The sequence below is a fragment of the Acanthochromis polyacanthus genome, chromosome 21, assembly GCF_021347895.1.
Source record: "Acanthochromis polyacanthus isolate Apoly-LR-REF ecotype Palm Island chromosome 21, KAUST_Apoly_ChrSc, whole genome shotgun sequence".
Classification (NCBI taxonomy): Eukaryota; Metazoa; Chordata; class Actinopteri; family Pomacentridae; genus Acanthochromis; species Acanthochromis polyacanthus.
In genome coordinates, this window is record NC_067133.1 from 5,644,749 (window position 1) to 5,659,286 (window position 14,538).

The following is a 14,538-nucleotide window of genomic DNA, read 5'->3' on the forward strand; positions in this document are numbered from 1 at the left end:
CCAGAATGCTGCAGCAAGATGACCAGATTAGCTGCTGACATGACTTTTTAATCAGAATAGAGATGCTTAGTTTGATATATGATGCTTATTTAACCCTCGTGCCGTCCTGCGGGTCAAAATTGACCTGTTTGAAACTTTGAAAATGTGGGAAAAAATACATATTTTCATAGTGAAACTTCTAATGTCCACATTTTCAACATTTTTTGGAAAGCTTCGAACATTTTTTGGCGGAAAAAAGAAATGTTTAAAATGTTTCTTTCAGAACTCGCTAGATTTTGGTCGATTTTTATGTGAATGTTCTTAAAGAAAATATTAGAAGTTTAACTGATATATGTAATCACTTTAGATATTTTTAGAATTTTTTTGGGAGATTTTTACAATTTTTTGAAAATATTTACAAGAATTTTCTTGCCAAATTTGGGGGATTTTTTAAAATAAAACTTAACGAATTACTGGAATTTTCTTCCTGAAAGTTTTGCAAATTTTCAGAAATTTGGGGATTTTTTTTGCTGATTTTTTGGATTTTTTTTTCAGACGAGGAAACAATATTTGTTGGTGCCAATAAATGAAGACAACAGGAGGGTTAAACACATTTTAGGATGCAAATCTGGTGAAGCACTGTGAATCCACTGCGTGTTAACAATAGCAGACAGACATTACAACAAGCAGGCACTGAGAGGACAGCCCTGTGAAGCCCCTTGGTATAATGCTCAGAAGTGGTTTTGAATGACCATGGTTACATGCTCTGTTCCCGCCAAGCACCAAAAGTCTTTCTTTAAACTTTTACATCAGGAGACACAAAGGTGGGGTAAGTGGGTGTAACCATGGCTACATCGCTAAAAAAAAATCTTCAATTTGTGAGAATGTGAAACAAAAAAAGAAAAGCAATCAAGGTAACAGTTAATGTTTTGTGTATGTGGTTTAATTTCTGCATAGTCCGTGTTAGTGGTCAATAAAGAATAGAGGGAGGGGCACTTCCTACTTACAGAGCAGGTGACAGGGGTGTGGCCTCAGGCAGGGTGGGGCAGCTCGGCGGCCTAGCCGTAGCGTAGCCTGGCCTTAGCACAGTCTAGCTTAAGCAAAGCCTTAGCCACAGCGTAGGATAGCCATAGCGTGGTAGTGTAGGCTCAAGGCTGCGCTAGTCCTTGCCAAGCTTCTGTAATGTTGCAGTATCAGCAGCATAAGCACATGGAACAGGCTGAGAGACACACACAGCATCATGGGTGGGACAGGAGGGGGGGAGGAAGGGGTCAGAGGCGAAAGGGGAGGAGGGGGGTGAGGACAGAGCAAGGTGTCTGAGAGAGCAACGTAAAGGGAAAAGGGTTATTTGAAGGTTTAGTAGACACACAGGAGGAGCTCTATTGTCCAAATATCCCCAACATCTCATCACTTGCTTCCCCCACAACATCAAACACCAGGCCACACAATCAGTAGACACATAATCTGAGAGAAACTAAGCTCACCCTTCCTCAAAAGAAACTACAAAGAGCCACCTAGCATCATCACATGTCAATCTATGATTACTTGTTCTGCAAAGACAAAACCTGTCTGTCCAGTGTGCCCTAAACAAACCCTCTACTATCTCTCCTAACGTGAATCTGAAAGTTTAACAGTGTTTTACAACCTTTGCCAGGAGAACCGAAGGGATATTTGAGGAACAGAGCACTTTAAAGGGTGTGTGAGGTGCAGTGGCAGCTGGACAGACTGACAGAGACAGACAGATGAAGCAGACACAAGGACCACAGGGCTTTGCATTCTGTACCAATCAAATCAACACCTTTAATAAAGCTTATAGGTAACCAAACTGCATTACAACTTTATGGGAAAAAAATCTCAGAAATTCACACAATTTTCAGTGTACAAATACTACAAAAACATTTTTGCAATGCAGGCAATAAAACCACCATAGAAAACTCTGTTTTAAAAAAAACAGCAACTTTGCAGAGAAATCAGCAGCGTGAGAGGTAGAGATCGTCAAGCTAATGCAAAGTCTGAAAACAGCTGCCTTAGCGAAAAACAAACAAAGACAATGTGTGAGGAGTCTCGAGACTCAGGGTTGTCTGACTTAACAGCAAGCGGCAAAGTGCTGTAAGATTTGTTCAGTAACCTTGGTCGAAGGAGTCGTCAGAGGAACTGAGGCCCGCTTCCTCTAGCAGCAGCGATAAGTGCTTGTGTTTCTTCTTCTGAGACTTCTGTGTGGACAGCAGGGAGGTCGGCGATGACGCAGACCGCCTCTTCCTGGTCACGTCGCCGTGGGAACGCATCCCTGAGAGAGGGGGCCAGCCCCCTTGAGCAGAATTGTGCTCCTCTGAATCTGAGTCTGGCATGGAGAAAGTGCAGTAAATGATTCATGAGGTCACAAGGATGAAAGCAAAGAGTCACACAAAGAGAAGGTTTCTGCTTCACTGCAACATCACAGCCTCATAGATATCTGCAAAAAATCTCACTAAATCTCACTTAATGTTGTTTTTAAAACTACTGGCTTAGAAGAACTCAACTTAAAGCAGTATCACTTCAATGACAAATGACTCAACCTCTTAATAATTGCTTGATTTTTAGATTGTATTTGAAGAGTTCATTTGCAAAAAAAATTTTCAGAAAACTTTTGTTTACTTGAGATAACATCAATCACACTGAAGTTGAGTGGATTTGACTCAGTAGAAAAATACATGACAAAATAGAGAAAAAAAATAAATTAGTGTTATCATCATTATTATCTCAAGTAAACAATAAAAAATGAGTTCTCTGAAAATGGAGTTACCTGTTTTTGCAAATGAACTCATTTCCTCTTATGAACAAACAAAAACAGATTCTTTAGCAAAACTACATTGACAATTCAAGCTCCCAAGTAGAAACTCAAGGCAATAAAAGTAAATACAGCTGTGATCCTGGTCACAAGGTTAGAAAACCTGTGAAACAATACTTGGTACAGTTGTGATTTCCAATCAGCCGAGCTGTAGGGGACAAAATGTTTTGTGAACACCAGAACAATCTCAGCCCAAAACTGCAAGAATACACTTTGCTAAATTATTACTAAATTATATATTTATATATATTTGTATAGTTTCTTTTAAATGTATATATTGGAATTGTTTATTATTTAGAATATTTTTTTTTGATCAGTCCGATGGTGAGCTTTTTGAATTGAAATTTCCATCATAATGTGCTCCAACTAGTGTATGTTCTGCTTGACAAAGTGGTTATTCCATTCTATTCTTTTCTATTGGACATGCCTAAAGATGCCTAATGAATACTTTAGTCAGATAAGACCAAGATACATTGGCTGAGCCCACTTGGTGTCCAGCATATTTGGCATGAACCTAGTCAGAACCTCCAGAGTAAATACATAGTCCTGACAGTGAAGAATGGAGGCAGGATAAAGGTGCAAAAGATGTTGGGAGCTGGCATTTATAGACTGTGAAAGTCATGGCAAATACTAGCTAACAATATGACTCAGTCTATAGAAGATTGGGAGAGAAGGAACATTTCAGCCTAACAAAAATTCAAAGCACACTGACAAAAAGATACCAGAGTTTCTAAAGAAGAACTAAATGAAAACTACGACCTGCCGCCTGACTGAAATGCAAGAGAACACCTTTGTGGTATTTTAAAGAGAAAGGTTTAGCAACACACCCCCTCCAGCAAAGAGCAGCTAAAAAAATCGTCTCTGAAGAATGGCAGAACATCTTTTAACACTGGTGTGCTCCATGCCGAGGACTCTGTGAACAAGGCTTCACATATGAAGCTTTTAAAAAATGAAACATTCTAACCTCAGCAATAAAAGGGTTTCCAGAGTTTCTGCTGCGAGGCCTGTTTCTGCAACATGAAAGCATGCACCCTGCTGTTCAACTTAGAGGCAATTACTGGAAGTTGAGTCCATTTAGAATCATTTGAAATTTACGCAATATTGTACTCGTGCTGTTTACTGTAGCTAGAGGACTAGTTTGACTGTTAGTCTGACCATGATGTAGTTGTAGAAACTCCAACCAACAAGCAGAGAACAGGAAATGCCTGAATCTGCAAATACTCTGCGACCATTTGTTCGTGCAACAGGACGACTATATAAGTGGATTAAAATGAACAACTACCTCTTCTCATGATCTTCATTAGCAGTTAGGATCATCTAATAACATGAGTCTGAACACAAGCATCCACAGTCCTTCTAAGCACAGCAGGTCAGAACACCAGCTATGTCCTGATGCACACTGTTGTGACTAGATGTGCTTCAGGGTGTCAGAACGCATCACCTTGCAAATGGTCACAGAAACCGCCCTGTAATCGGCCTTTTAAATCTTTCTGTTCTGCTGGAATACTTCTCTCTCCCCTGAAAAGCACCCTAACAGAGGTTCTATAGGGGCAGTTGTATTGCTGCTCTATACATCCCACAACTTCCTGCAGTGAAAAGTGGCCTGATTTCTGCCTGCATGACCATTTTCTGTGTGCTAAAGGCATCAATCAATGCAAGTAAAATGACATAAAATTATATGATGTTGGCATGTGGGCCATTCTTTGGTCTACATCTCAGGCTGTGTTGATTGTAGAGGAAAATATGCCCTCACATCAGACATAAAAAACCTTTTATCGCCAGGTACTCACTGTTGGAACAGCTGCTGAACTCTGATCTCATTCGAGAGAACAAGGCAGTCTTCTTCTGACCTTTCACCTTCCGGGCCGTCTCTGATGCAGAAGCCTTGGCGGCTATCTTGTGCTTCCCTCCTTTGCCCGAGGAGTGGATGTCTCGCTCCTTCATTTGATTCTCAGCAGACTTTCCCTTCAACTTCTCTAACTTTGCGTTGGAAGCAAGTTTGCGAGACGCGCAGAGAGAGCCGAGCTGAGAGAGCGAAAGGGCTCTGTCGAGGTCCGACGCCAGCTGCTCCTGCTCGCACATGTGGCCACGTTTCGTCTTCAGCACCTGAGACCGCCACCAAAAAGCACGTCGTTAACCAATCAGAACAATCGCAGCTTGGTAAAATCCACACCTCCAAAAGCGACCTACCTCCAGAGCATGACTGGTGGACGGCTCCTGGTCACTCCAGCTTTTCTTCTTCTTTTTCTTTTTCTTCACTTTCACTCCTCCGCTCCCCGCCTCCGTCTCCTCCTCCTCTCTGGACAACCGGAACTTCTTCTTCTGTCCTTCCCCAGTTTCAGAGTCCTCAGAGTATTGCACCGTCCTACCCGGTCTGAGAGATGGAAACAATTACACTGACTGAACAAGGATTCAGAAGAAAAAACACATAACACACAGGGTAACAATGGCAATAGTATGTGTCTGCAGAGCCAGAGGCTGCACGGAGAAGGCCGTTTGTTTTATAACGTTTTATTTGTTTAACATTAGAAACATTTGTACTTATGCATGCCAGCTAGTCATAGAGCTAATTTACTTTTGTGTGTTTGTGTATTTAATTTTTATTTAATGTTATTGTGTAAAATAAATACATATACATCTGCCTCCAGAATGCACAGAATCTGCATGTGTTGCCTCTTTCCATCCTTTCAGATTGGGCTATTTGAGATCTAGACACCACAAAGGCCATTACAGATGATTCGATCATTATTTTACTTGATAATTACACAATTTATCCAAATGCAAGTTGTTAAGGAATTAATTCCAGGCTTCCTCATGGAACTTCATCAACATAGACCATCAAACGATAACCAATAATTTCCCGGCACTCTCAGAACACTTCACTTCCGTGTGTCGGTGCACACCTCCTTCAGAATAAAAGCATGGCTCGAAACACAATGAATTAAGGTGAATAAATTTCATGCTGCTTAACACAAGTCTTAGTGCTATTTGGGTGAATTAAACCTTTAAAATCTTAGGTAAGATATGAAGTAGTACTTTGTGTGGAATACTCGATGTGGTCCTGAAAGTGCCTCTGGAGACAAACTCACTGGGGCCAAAATGGAAGTGGAAAACTCCTTGAAAATACCGTTTAAATTCGAAGTATATTTTGAGGGAAATCATCTTTCAAAGCTGCAAGTTCTGCACTGAAATCGTAGCTTGTGCACTTTAGTGATCATCTAATGTGGTAATTTATTAAAAAGTGCTCTAAAGTGCGACCGGAAGTGTGCAGCCCTCTCCTCTGCAGACACACCCTTGTCAAAAACGGGCCAAATTGAACTGTAAATTACTCACTTTCCAGGCCTGCTGTCTGGTTTGAGAGGTGTGGCCAAGAGTTTCCTCTTCCTGGGTCGTCCTCTGCCCCGTCGGGTCAGACTCCGCCTCTCGTCCTCCTGCTGCTGCCGCTCACTGACAGCACAAAAAAAAAAAAAAAAAAAAAAGACACAGGTGTGTTCTTGTCCGAGTGCCAATGTGGAAGCACTTTTTTTGTGGGTGTGTAACATAAGTAGCTGTGTGATTAATTCATCTTCTCATAGTTCTTTCGCCAAGTGTGCGAGCTGCGCTAACACTAACCGCTTGTCTCGGCGCCTCTGCAGCTTGCTCAGCTCTCTCTGCTTCTCCTTAAATGTCTTCTGCAGCTCGGCCAGGCGAACACGGTATCCCACTTCCACTGCATCCAGCATGTCCACAGACATTTTACTGTAGAGCTGTGGAGAGCAGACCAGAGAACAAGTGAGGCTTCTGGAACAACATTTCACAGACGCTTTTGAATACATGGGTGACGCTTTTCTTCTTCCCCTTACTGGCTCTTCTTTCCTCTGCCTCCAGCTGTACTTCTTGTTGGGGTCCAGCGTTCTCGGCAGATCAATGTGGGACTGCTTCTCTATGGCCTCTAACAGAATTTGTCTGCTTGCTTCAAGAAGGCAGTCTAGACCCTCTAACGTCAGATCTGGATGGGATGCAGAGGATACTAAGGTGGAGGAATATAAAAAGCAAAACACCAGTGTTGATTAGAGTATTTGTAAGTGCTTACCTTCCTCCTGGCAGATGTTCTCCATCTCTTGCTGGGCCATTTGGCTGAGCAGAGCCATCCCTTCCAGTGCCGCCATCTCTAAAGGCCCTGTGCTGCTGCTGCAGTGTGGACCCACAGCAGGGGTTTCTATCTGTGGTATAAGTATGGGGGCAGGCGGGGTGCTGGAGCGACTCTGGGAAATTTCACTGGCTGTCAGCAGGGCTAGCATACCTGCCATGGGATCCTCCGGACCGATGACGAGTGGGAGCGGAGAGTTGGGGGCAGAAGGAGGAAAGCTAAGAGGTTTAGTGACACTTTCTTTCTGACTGGGAGCATGGGACTTGATCTGAGCATCAGGCTGTTCTGATTCACACACAGCGCTGGTAGTGTCCTCTAGTGACGCACACACCGGAGACAGTTCCTGGCTGTCTAAATCTGCAGTGATGCATGATGGGTGTCGTGTCTGATCTGGATCCTTGACGACCTCTGGTTTGGGCTCAGCTTCTGCGCGTGGAGGGAGCAGGGGGTACGATGCCTGACACGAGTAGGATGACACTTCCATTTTGATTTGACCTTCTGGTTTCTCTTCCTCCCTGACTTCCAGTCCTTCCCTTTGCTGCGGTGGAGGACTGGGGACATGTAGAGGTAGTGGTTGAGGCTGGGGCTTCAGGGCTTCCCCGTCTTCTTCTTTGTCTTCAGTGGCTCGGACAGGGCTGCAGCTCTGCCGAAGAGGACCGAGCGGTTCTGGCGTCATGTTGAGCTGACGCTGCTCCACATCAGGCTCCTGTTTGAGAAAAGATTCCGTCTTCGCAGGCGCTACTTTCTGGGGCTTGACATCTGAGTTCAGAGGCCTTGAATGAAGGTGGGCAGGGGGCAAAGGGGCGGCTGAGGCAGGAGAGCAGGAACGGTGGGTTCGGGCAGTCTCTGCGTTTTCCCGTGTGGGTGCAGGGATGCGGTAAGGGGGGAATGATGAGCCAAAAGGGGCAGTGATGGACTGGTAAGGATAACCTGGAGGCAGATCTGTCAGAAGGAGAAAGCAACATTATAAAGACTAGAGTTATAGATTCATGAATGCTCATAACATGCTTTACATGTTCACACTAGCATGGAAACAACGTGTTATCTAGCCAGCCTTCTTAGTTCACATAAGCTTCAAAGAGAATCAAACACACAGCAGGTGAGTCCCAACAGTTCAGTCTAAAGCAGGGGTGTCAAACATGTGGCCTGCGGGCCAAAACTGGCCCACCAGAGGGTTCAATCCAGCCCATGGGATTTTGTAAAGTCCAAAAAATACAGAAAAGACATTTACTGCAAATTGTTAATTTGTAGAACTATAAATTTAAAGTAATTTATAGACCTTGACAATTTATTTTGATCATAAAATACAATACTAGATTGCTCGTTGTTCTGTCATTTTGTTTCTCGTTTTTTTGTCTGACTTGTCTGTCTCGTGTTTTTTGTCATTTTGTTTCTCGTTTTTGTCGTATATCTGTTTCCTTTTTGCCTCGCTTGTGCTGTTTGTCTATTTTTGTCATTCTGCGTTCTGCTTTATTCGCTGTTTTGTGTATTGTTTTTGTTGTTTTGTATCGCTCGTGTTGTCTATTTTTTGTGGCTTTGTAACTTTTTCGTCAGATTTTTTGTCTGTTTTGTTTCGTGACGTTTGTCTCATTTTGTTTCTCGCTTTTAGCATTTATCGTCTCGTTTATCGATTTTTTTCTGCTGCTTTGTAACTTTTTGTCTCTTTTTTGTTTTGTTTCAGGTCATTAAAAATTTGGAGTTGTGGTTCTGTATAGGTTATTATGTTGTAATTTTACTGGTCCGGCCCAAACTGGGATGTATGTGGTCCCTGAATTAAGATGAGTTTGACACCCCTGGCCTGAACCAAACTACATTTTGCACTTTTCTCTCCACTTTACAGGCTCAGTTGACATAATAAGCAAGAAATAAGTGAATGATCAGTTCGGTTTTTCCCAACTCACCAGAGTAGATGCCTTGAAAGGGCGCAGATGCCGGCTTCTGCCTGTCTCTCTGCACCCTCTGCCCCACCTCTCCCTCCTCAGCCACCTCCTGTTTCGGCCGCCGTGGTGACGACAGGGGTGGAGAGGCCGAGGAGGGGGGAGGTGGGTGAGGCAGGGGCTTCGGCAGGTGAGACAGCAATCTCTGCCCGCCTTCCTCTGACTTGAGGGTGGTCACCGGAGAGGAGAGCGGAGGCAGCGAGGCGAGGGAGGACGTAGACGGGGTCGGTGATCGAGAGGGCGGGGGGAGTTTGCGGGGATGCAAGATCTGTGAGGGAGACGGGGACGATATGGAGGAAGGTCGGGGTTTTGGGTCAGGGTTCCGCTTGTCTGCTTTGTCTTCCATCTCTGACCGATGCTCGCTGACCTTTAAACGCTCCTGGAACACAGAACGAGAGGCGGTTCTAACAGATGTATGAGCTGTGTGTTTGATATGACTGACTTTACTGCGGGGCATAAATATTAGTTTGTGCATTGTTTAAATTTCCTGCAGTGAATTTGTTTGCAGCTATACGACGTGACTGTTTACTGTGTTACACAACTATTTTTGTGGAAACACAGACAAGATAGGAAAATCCAAAAAGTGTTAGCGTCAGTCTCACACAGCTGTTGCTCTGTGTTTTATATATAACCTCTTGATGCCCACTGTCACGAATTCGCATCATACCACTTTCATTCAGACTGCAGATAGCGTATCCTTTCCCCCAATACCGGTTTGTGCATATTCGGTGTGTACCTTGGAACCTTTTGTAAGCACTGGTTTTTTGTAGGACCGGTCAGAATGGGACCTAATTATTATACATCTGTCATTATTATTATAAATCTATGTGTCCATGTTCTACGTCTAATAGACAAATAACAATCCACTTATTTTAGCATCAGCTGGAAAGCAAAAACACGCAAAAGATTTTCTTGATTTAATTGTAAATAAATTCAGGCATCAAGTGGTTAATGTATTGAACACAATCATGTTTTGTGTTCTTGTGTGGATATGCAGGTTGATGCAGGTGATACATATGTCTCCAGTCAAAGGTTTGGACACACCCTCTCATTTAATGCTTTTTATTTATGTGCATTACTTCCTACATTGTAGATTAATATTGAAGATTAAAACTTTTTTGTTTACAACATAATTTCATATGCATTCTTTTATAGTTTTGATGTCTTCAGTATTAATCTAGAATGTATAAAATATTAAATAAAAAACACTGAATGAGAAGGTGTGTCCAAACCTTTGACTGGTAGTGTGTGTGTGTGTAGATGTCTTTGAATACGGGGTTGGTTTTTGACAGATAGGTGTTTAACAGCACAAAGTCCACTTACAACTAGCTGTGCATTCCTCTGCAGCTCCAGGACCTGCACGGTGTGCTGCTGGATCATGAGCAGCTCCTGCTGCCGAAGCATTTGCTGTTGAGAGAGGAGCTGCAGCTGGGCTGCATGCTGCAGAGAACTGCCTGCACCGTACACACCTGACCACACCGGCGCTCCACGCTCCAGTGCATCACCTCCTGCAGACAGGCGTTGGAGAAAGACAGAAAACTTGCAAATCCATTTAAAATGGATGTGACTTATGCAGCATTTCTTGGCATAAAGTTTGTCACATTGAATATGAAAAAATAAGACAATGACAAAACTATTACCACTTCATTTCTCAAAATTAAGAGCTCCCAGAAATTGGAAAAAACTGACAGCGCAACGCTTTGTTTTTCTGTGATACACACTTCAATCTAAAAGATACAGATGACTTCAACACTCTATATGTAAACAATAAATTATTCTACAATGAATACTGATTTCATAGTGCAGTGCATCTGCAGAGAAAAACTAGTTTAAAGAAAACTTCTAGTAATATAAGACACATAAAATAAGATGCACATGCTTTCATACCATAGTGAGGCAAGTGTTCAGTAGGGATGACTATTAGCTGTCCAGACTGTGGGTCCCTGGCAAACTGGTAAGGAGGGGGCATGGAACCTGGCAGAGGAGGTGGGTAACCTGGAGGGAGGGTCTGATGAAGTGAGGAGGGACCAAGGCCTGAAAAGGAAGAGAAAAAATAACATGTTGGATGAAAAAAAAAAACGTGAACAGAATCATCAACATATTTGTAGTTGGACAACATCTAACATTTACTCAGCGGTATTCTAATTTCTATAGCCAGAATAAAATCACAATAGAGTAACATTTAGGAGCACACACACTGATTTGCTGCTGCTTTTTAAAGGATCATGTTTTCTTACCCTTAGTGTCTAGACACAGATGGACCTCAGGGAGCTCTTCATGAGCATGCATCCCTACCTCTCGTGTTTTCAGATGTCATGTGTAAGATTGCGTAAGTATGCAAGTGTGTGTGTCTTGGTGCTGTTATTTCTGGAGAGCAAGCATTGAAGAAACAGGCCTGGAATGTCCTGCAATGTTCAGGAATGTCTGCGGCACTTGACCCCTGGAGGCGGCTGCTGGACAAAGCTCTCAAAAGTCAGACAGACAACACCTCCTTTCTCAAACACACCAATCAGAAAATGCCACGCGTATCACCAACGACGCTCGAACTGCTGACAAGTCAAGTGAATGACATCGATCATCTCGTTACAAGGCAACGTTCTGCTGGGAACCCCTGGGTCCAGGCATTCACGTGGGCGTTACTTTGACATGTACAATATTTCTGCAGACCGAGCGCACCCCCCACGGCAGCAGCAATCCCCAAAGCCAGCAGGACAACATGCACTTCTGTAAGGTTGGAACTGCTCAGAAACAGCTCGAGGAACATGTCAAAATAGCCCAAAGCATCGGCCCTGGCCTCCAAAACTACCCAGATCCCAATCCAATCAAGCATATCCTGGATGCACTGGAACAAGCCTGATCCACAGAGACCCCAACGCTCAACTCGCACAACTCAAAGCATCAACTGCTGATGTCCTGATGCCAGAAACCACACATCCCCTACGTGGATGTGCTGTGGTGTCTGGTGAAGTAGCATTAATGGCTAATTGGTGCTGTATTGCAGAATGTCGTGTGTTCATGCCGATTTAGATTCTGCTGGCAGGCTTTAAGATACAGATAACTCTATCATTTGAAACTACTGTAGTACTAATTCCTTGCGTGGCATGCTTCTGTATCTGTCCATATGTGGCAGTGTGCTCTTCTGCAATTAATTTTTGGAAACAGGAGTCTTGCATACAATTACGGTAGGTTGACATACTGCAAGTAGCACCATTTTTATTTTCAAATGATCGATTAATCTGCAGATTATTTTTATTAGCGATCTTTAAATCTTAAATTTAGTCCAACATATTAATAAAATTGCCCATTTTCCATTTCTCGAACAGTCCAAAACCCAAAGAGTATCAGATAACTATCATATAAGATACATAAAAGCATCCCAATACACACAGATGGAAAACCCTCATTAATTCTTCGGCTAATGGATCCATCATTTCAGCTGCACATATGACTCCTTTTTTTGTCACAGGCTGCAAAATTCTTAACATCGCCAGTCATTATTCAAAGGCACCCAACTAAAAGTTCAGCACAGTTTTGGGAGCATCGAAACACGCGCTTGTAACCGTAATCAAATCTCTACCACCGCATTTACGTACTGTAAGGTGAGCTGGAGAGCCAGACTGGAGGGGCTCCAGGTCGGGACATCCATGGGTGAGAGGTCAGAGTTGAGGGGTCAGGAGGCCATCGCCCTGCCCCTGCCAGAGCAGCCCCTCCTGTGACCATGAGGTTGGGGGTCATGAGGCTGGGCGTCATCATACTGGGTGTCAGACCGCTAGACATAGGGGCAGGGTGCATCTGAGTAAACTCGGCCAGCTCCTTGGACTCTCTGGAAGGAAACGAGACATTTTTGTTCAGAAGCAGACAAAAAGATACGTGCCTAGCATGTTTTTTGCTTTCGGTAAGCTCCAGCATTAAATAGTTTGCACTATGAGTCATGTTTGAGTAAATAAAGATGATGTGATCTACTACGGTAGCCACATCCCACCTGAGCACTTTTTCCTGCTCACGCTCCAGTCGTCCAGCCAGCAGTCTGTCATCACGGTGGTGAGCTCGGTCCTCCCCTCGCTCCTCGTCTTTAACAGTTCAAGAAAAGAGGGAAATAGATTAGAAAAAGACGTTTAGGTGCTGCATCGATGAGACTCCTGGAGTGTTTAAACCCTTATCCCAAATAAATGTTAATGTAAAAACTAAATTAAATGTTTTGTCCACAACTCAGAGAGACTCAGTTTACCCGAAAGAGAAGCCCGAAAATATAACAAGTGGAGAAGAAGCTGGAATGTTTTCTCAAAGTAGTTGGTATTTCATTTTAATAGTTGACAGCTAATCAATACATTTATTAACCGTTGCAAATCTAATGGAGACAAGTTAAAGAGAGAAATGAGTGACAGCAGAGGAGAGGGGGGGGGTCAGAACAGGTGGCACTAGCTATATCAGAGGTGTCAAACATGCGACCCGCGGGCCAAAACCGGCCTTCCAGAGGGTCCAATCCGGCCCTCTGGACCACTTTGTAAAGTGTAAATATTACGGAGAAGACATTAACTGGGAATTGTAAATTTGTGAAACTATAAATTTGAAATAAGTTCCTGACAAGTTGTTTTGATCATAAAGTAAAAAAACCAGATTGCTCATTGTTCTTTTGTCTGATTTTTGTCATATTTGTCTAGTTTTTGTTTTTTTGTCTGACTGTCGTTTGTCTCATGTTTTTGTCGCTTTGTTTCTCATTTTTGTCGTTCTGTGTCACTTTGTGTTTTGATTTATTCGTTGTTTTGTGTAATTTTTTTCCCGTTTTGTGTCTTTCTTTCCTCGCTGGTGTTTTCTTTTGTCATTTTGTTTTCTGGCTTTTGTCATTTTTTTGTCTTGCTTCTCCATTTTTTTGTCGCTTTCTAGCTTTTGTCTAATTATTTGTCTCCTTTTTGGTTTGTTTTGAGTCATTTGTCTCATTTTTTGTCGTTTTGTTTCTCGCTTTTGTTATACTTTGTCTTGTTTTTTTACTCTGACTTCGTTTTGAACATAAAGTAAAATACTACATCATTCAGTTCCGGATACCTGTGACTAAATGTTCAGTGCCTTTGATAAACTGAGGAACAATGTTGTTGAAATTGAAACTAATTTTCTTAAGAAATTCCGGCTTGTTCATCATGTTTTGTAAAGAAAAGATCATTCCTTAAATGTGAAAGTTTTTGCACTAAAACAAAGGATAATTTTGGAATTATAGTTATTTATAGGTTATTATGTTGTTCTCTGGTCGCTTGAGATCAAATTGGGCTGAATGTGGCCCCTGAACTAAAATGAGCTGGACACCCCTGATAACACAACACCGCATGTCAAAAAAGAAGCTAAAATTACTGTTGATAGATAATGTATGGAGAACGCAGAGAAAGTTCTTGCAAACCTACACAGCACTTTAACGTTAGCGTAAGATCTCTGCTTAATCATTTCTTAACTGACTTGGTAGTTTTCTATTATTTTTCAAAGTTTTGTCCTTTATATAATAATGTCTTATTGCACAGTCACTTTGTATTTTACTACACATACCGTATAAGCAAGTGACGAATATAACTCCTGAATTTTGACGTTATTGCGTTTTAAAAACCACACACTGGCAAGAAAAGGACATATCTACATATCCATCCAACCCTCAGTGCATCAGCCTCAACACATAAAGCATG

At 42.6% G+C, this 14,538-nt stretch overlaps 1 protein-coding gene across 2 annotated transcripts in view; it reads right to left on the reverse strand.

The window, feature by feature from the left end:
• Nucleotides 1-14,538, reverse strand: part of tnrc18 (trinucleotide repeat containing 18) — a 72,832-nt gene that overhangs the window by 20,107 nt on the left and 38,187 nt on the right. For both annotated transcript variants that reach the window (XM_022207823.2, XM_022207822.2), the window contains exons 6-17: nucleotides 12,855-12,942; nucleotides 12,466-12,695; nucleotides 10,760-10,906; nucleotides 10,196-10,380; nucleotides 8,837-9,251; nucleotides 6,879-7,877; nucleotides 6,649-6,794; nucleotides 6,419-6,552; nucleotides 6,140-6,253; nucleotides 4,997-5,180; nucleotides 4,597-4,912; nucleotides 2,108-2,320 (exon numbers count right to left, since the gene is read on the reverse strand). In XM_022207823.2, the coding sequence (XP_022063515.2) occupies nucleotides 2,108-2,320; nucleotides 4,597-4,912; nucleotides 4,997-5,180; nucleotides 6,140-6,253; nucleotides 6,419-6,552; nucleotides 6,649-6,794; nucleotides 6,879-7,877; nucleotides 8,837-9,251; nucleotides 10,196-10,380; nucleotides 10,760-10,906; nucleotides 12,466-12,695; nucleotides 12,855-12,942 (3,171 nt within the window). The remainder of the gene's footprint in view (nucleotides 1-2,107; nucleotides 2,321-4,596; nucleotides 4,913-4,996; nucleotides 5,181-6,139; nucleotides 6,254-6,418; nucleotides 6,553-6,648; nucleotides 6,795-6,878; nucleotides 7,878-8,836; nucleotides 9,252-10,195; nucleotides 10,381-10,759; nucleotides 10,907-12,465; nucleotides 12,696-12,854; nucleotides 12,943-14,538) is intronic.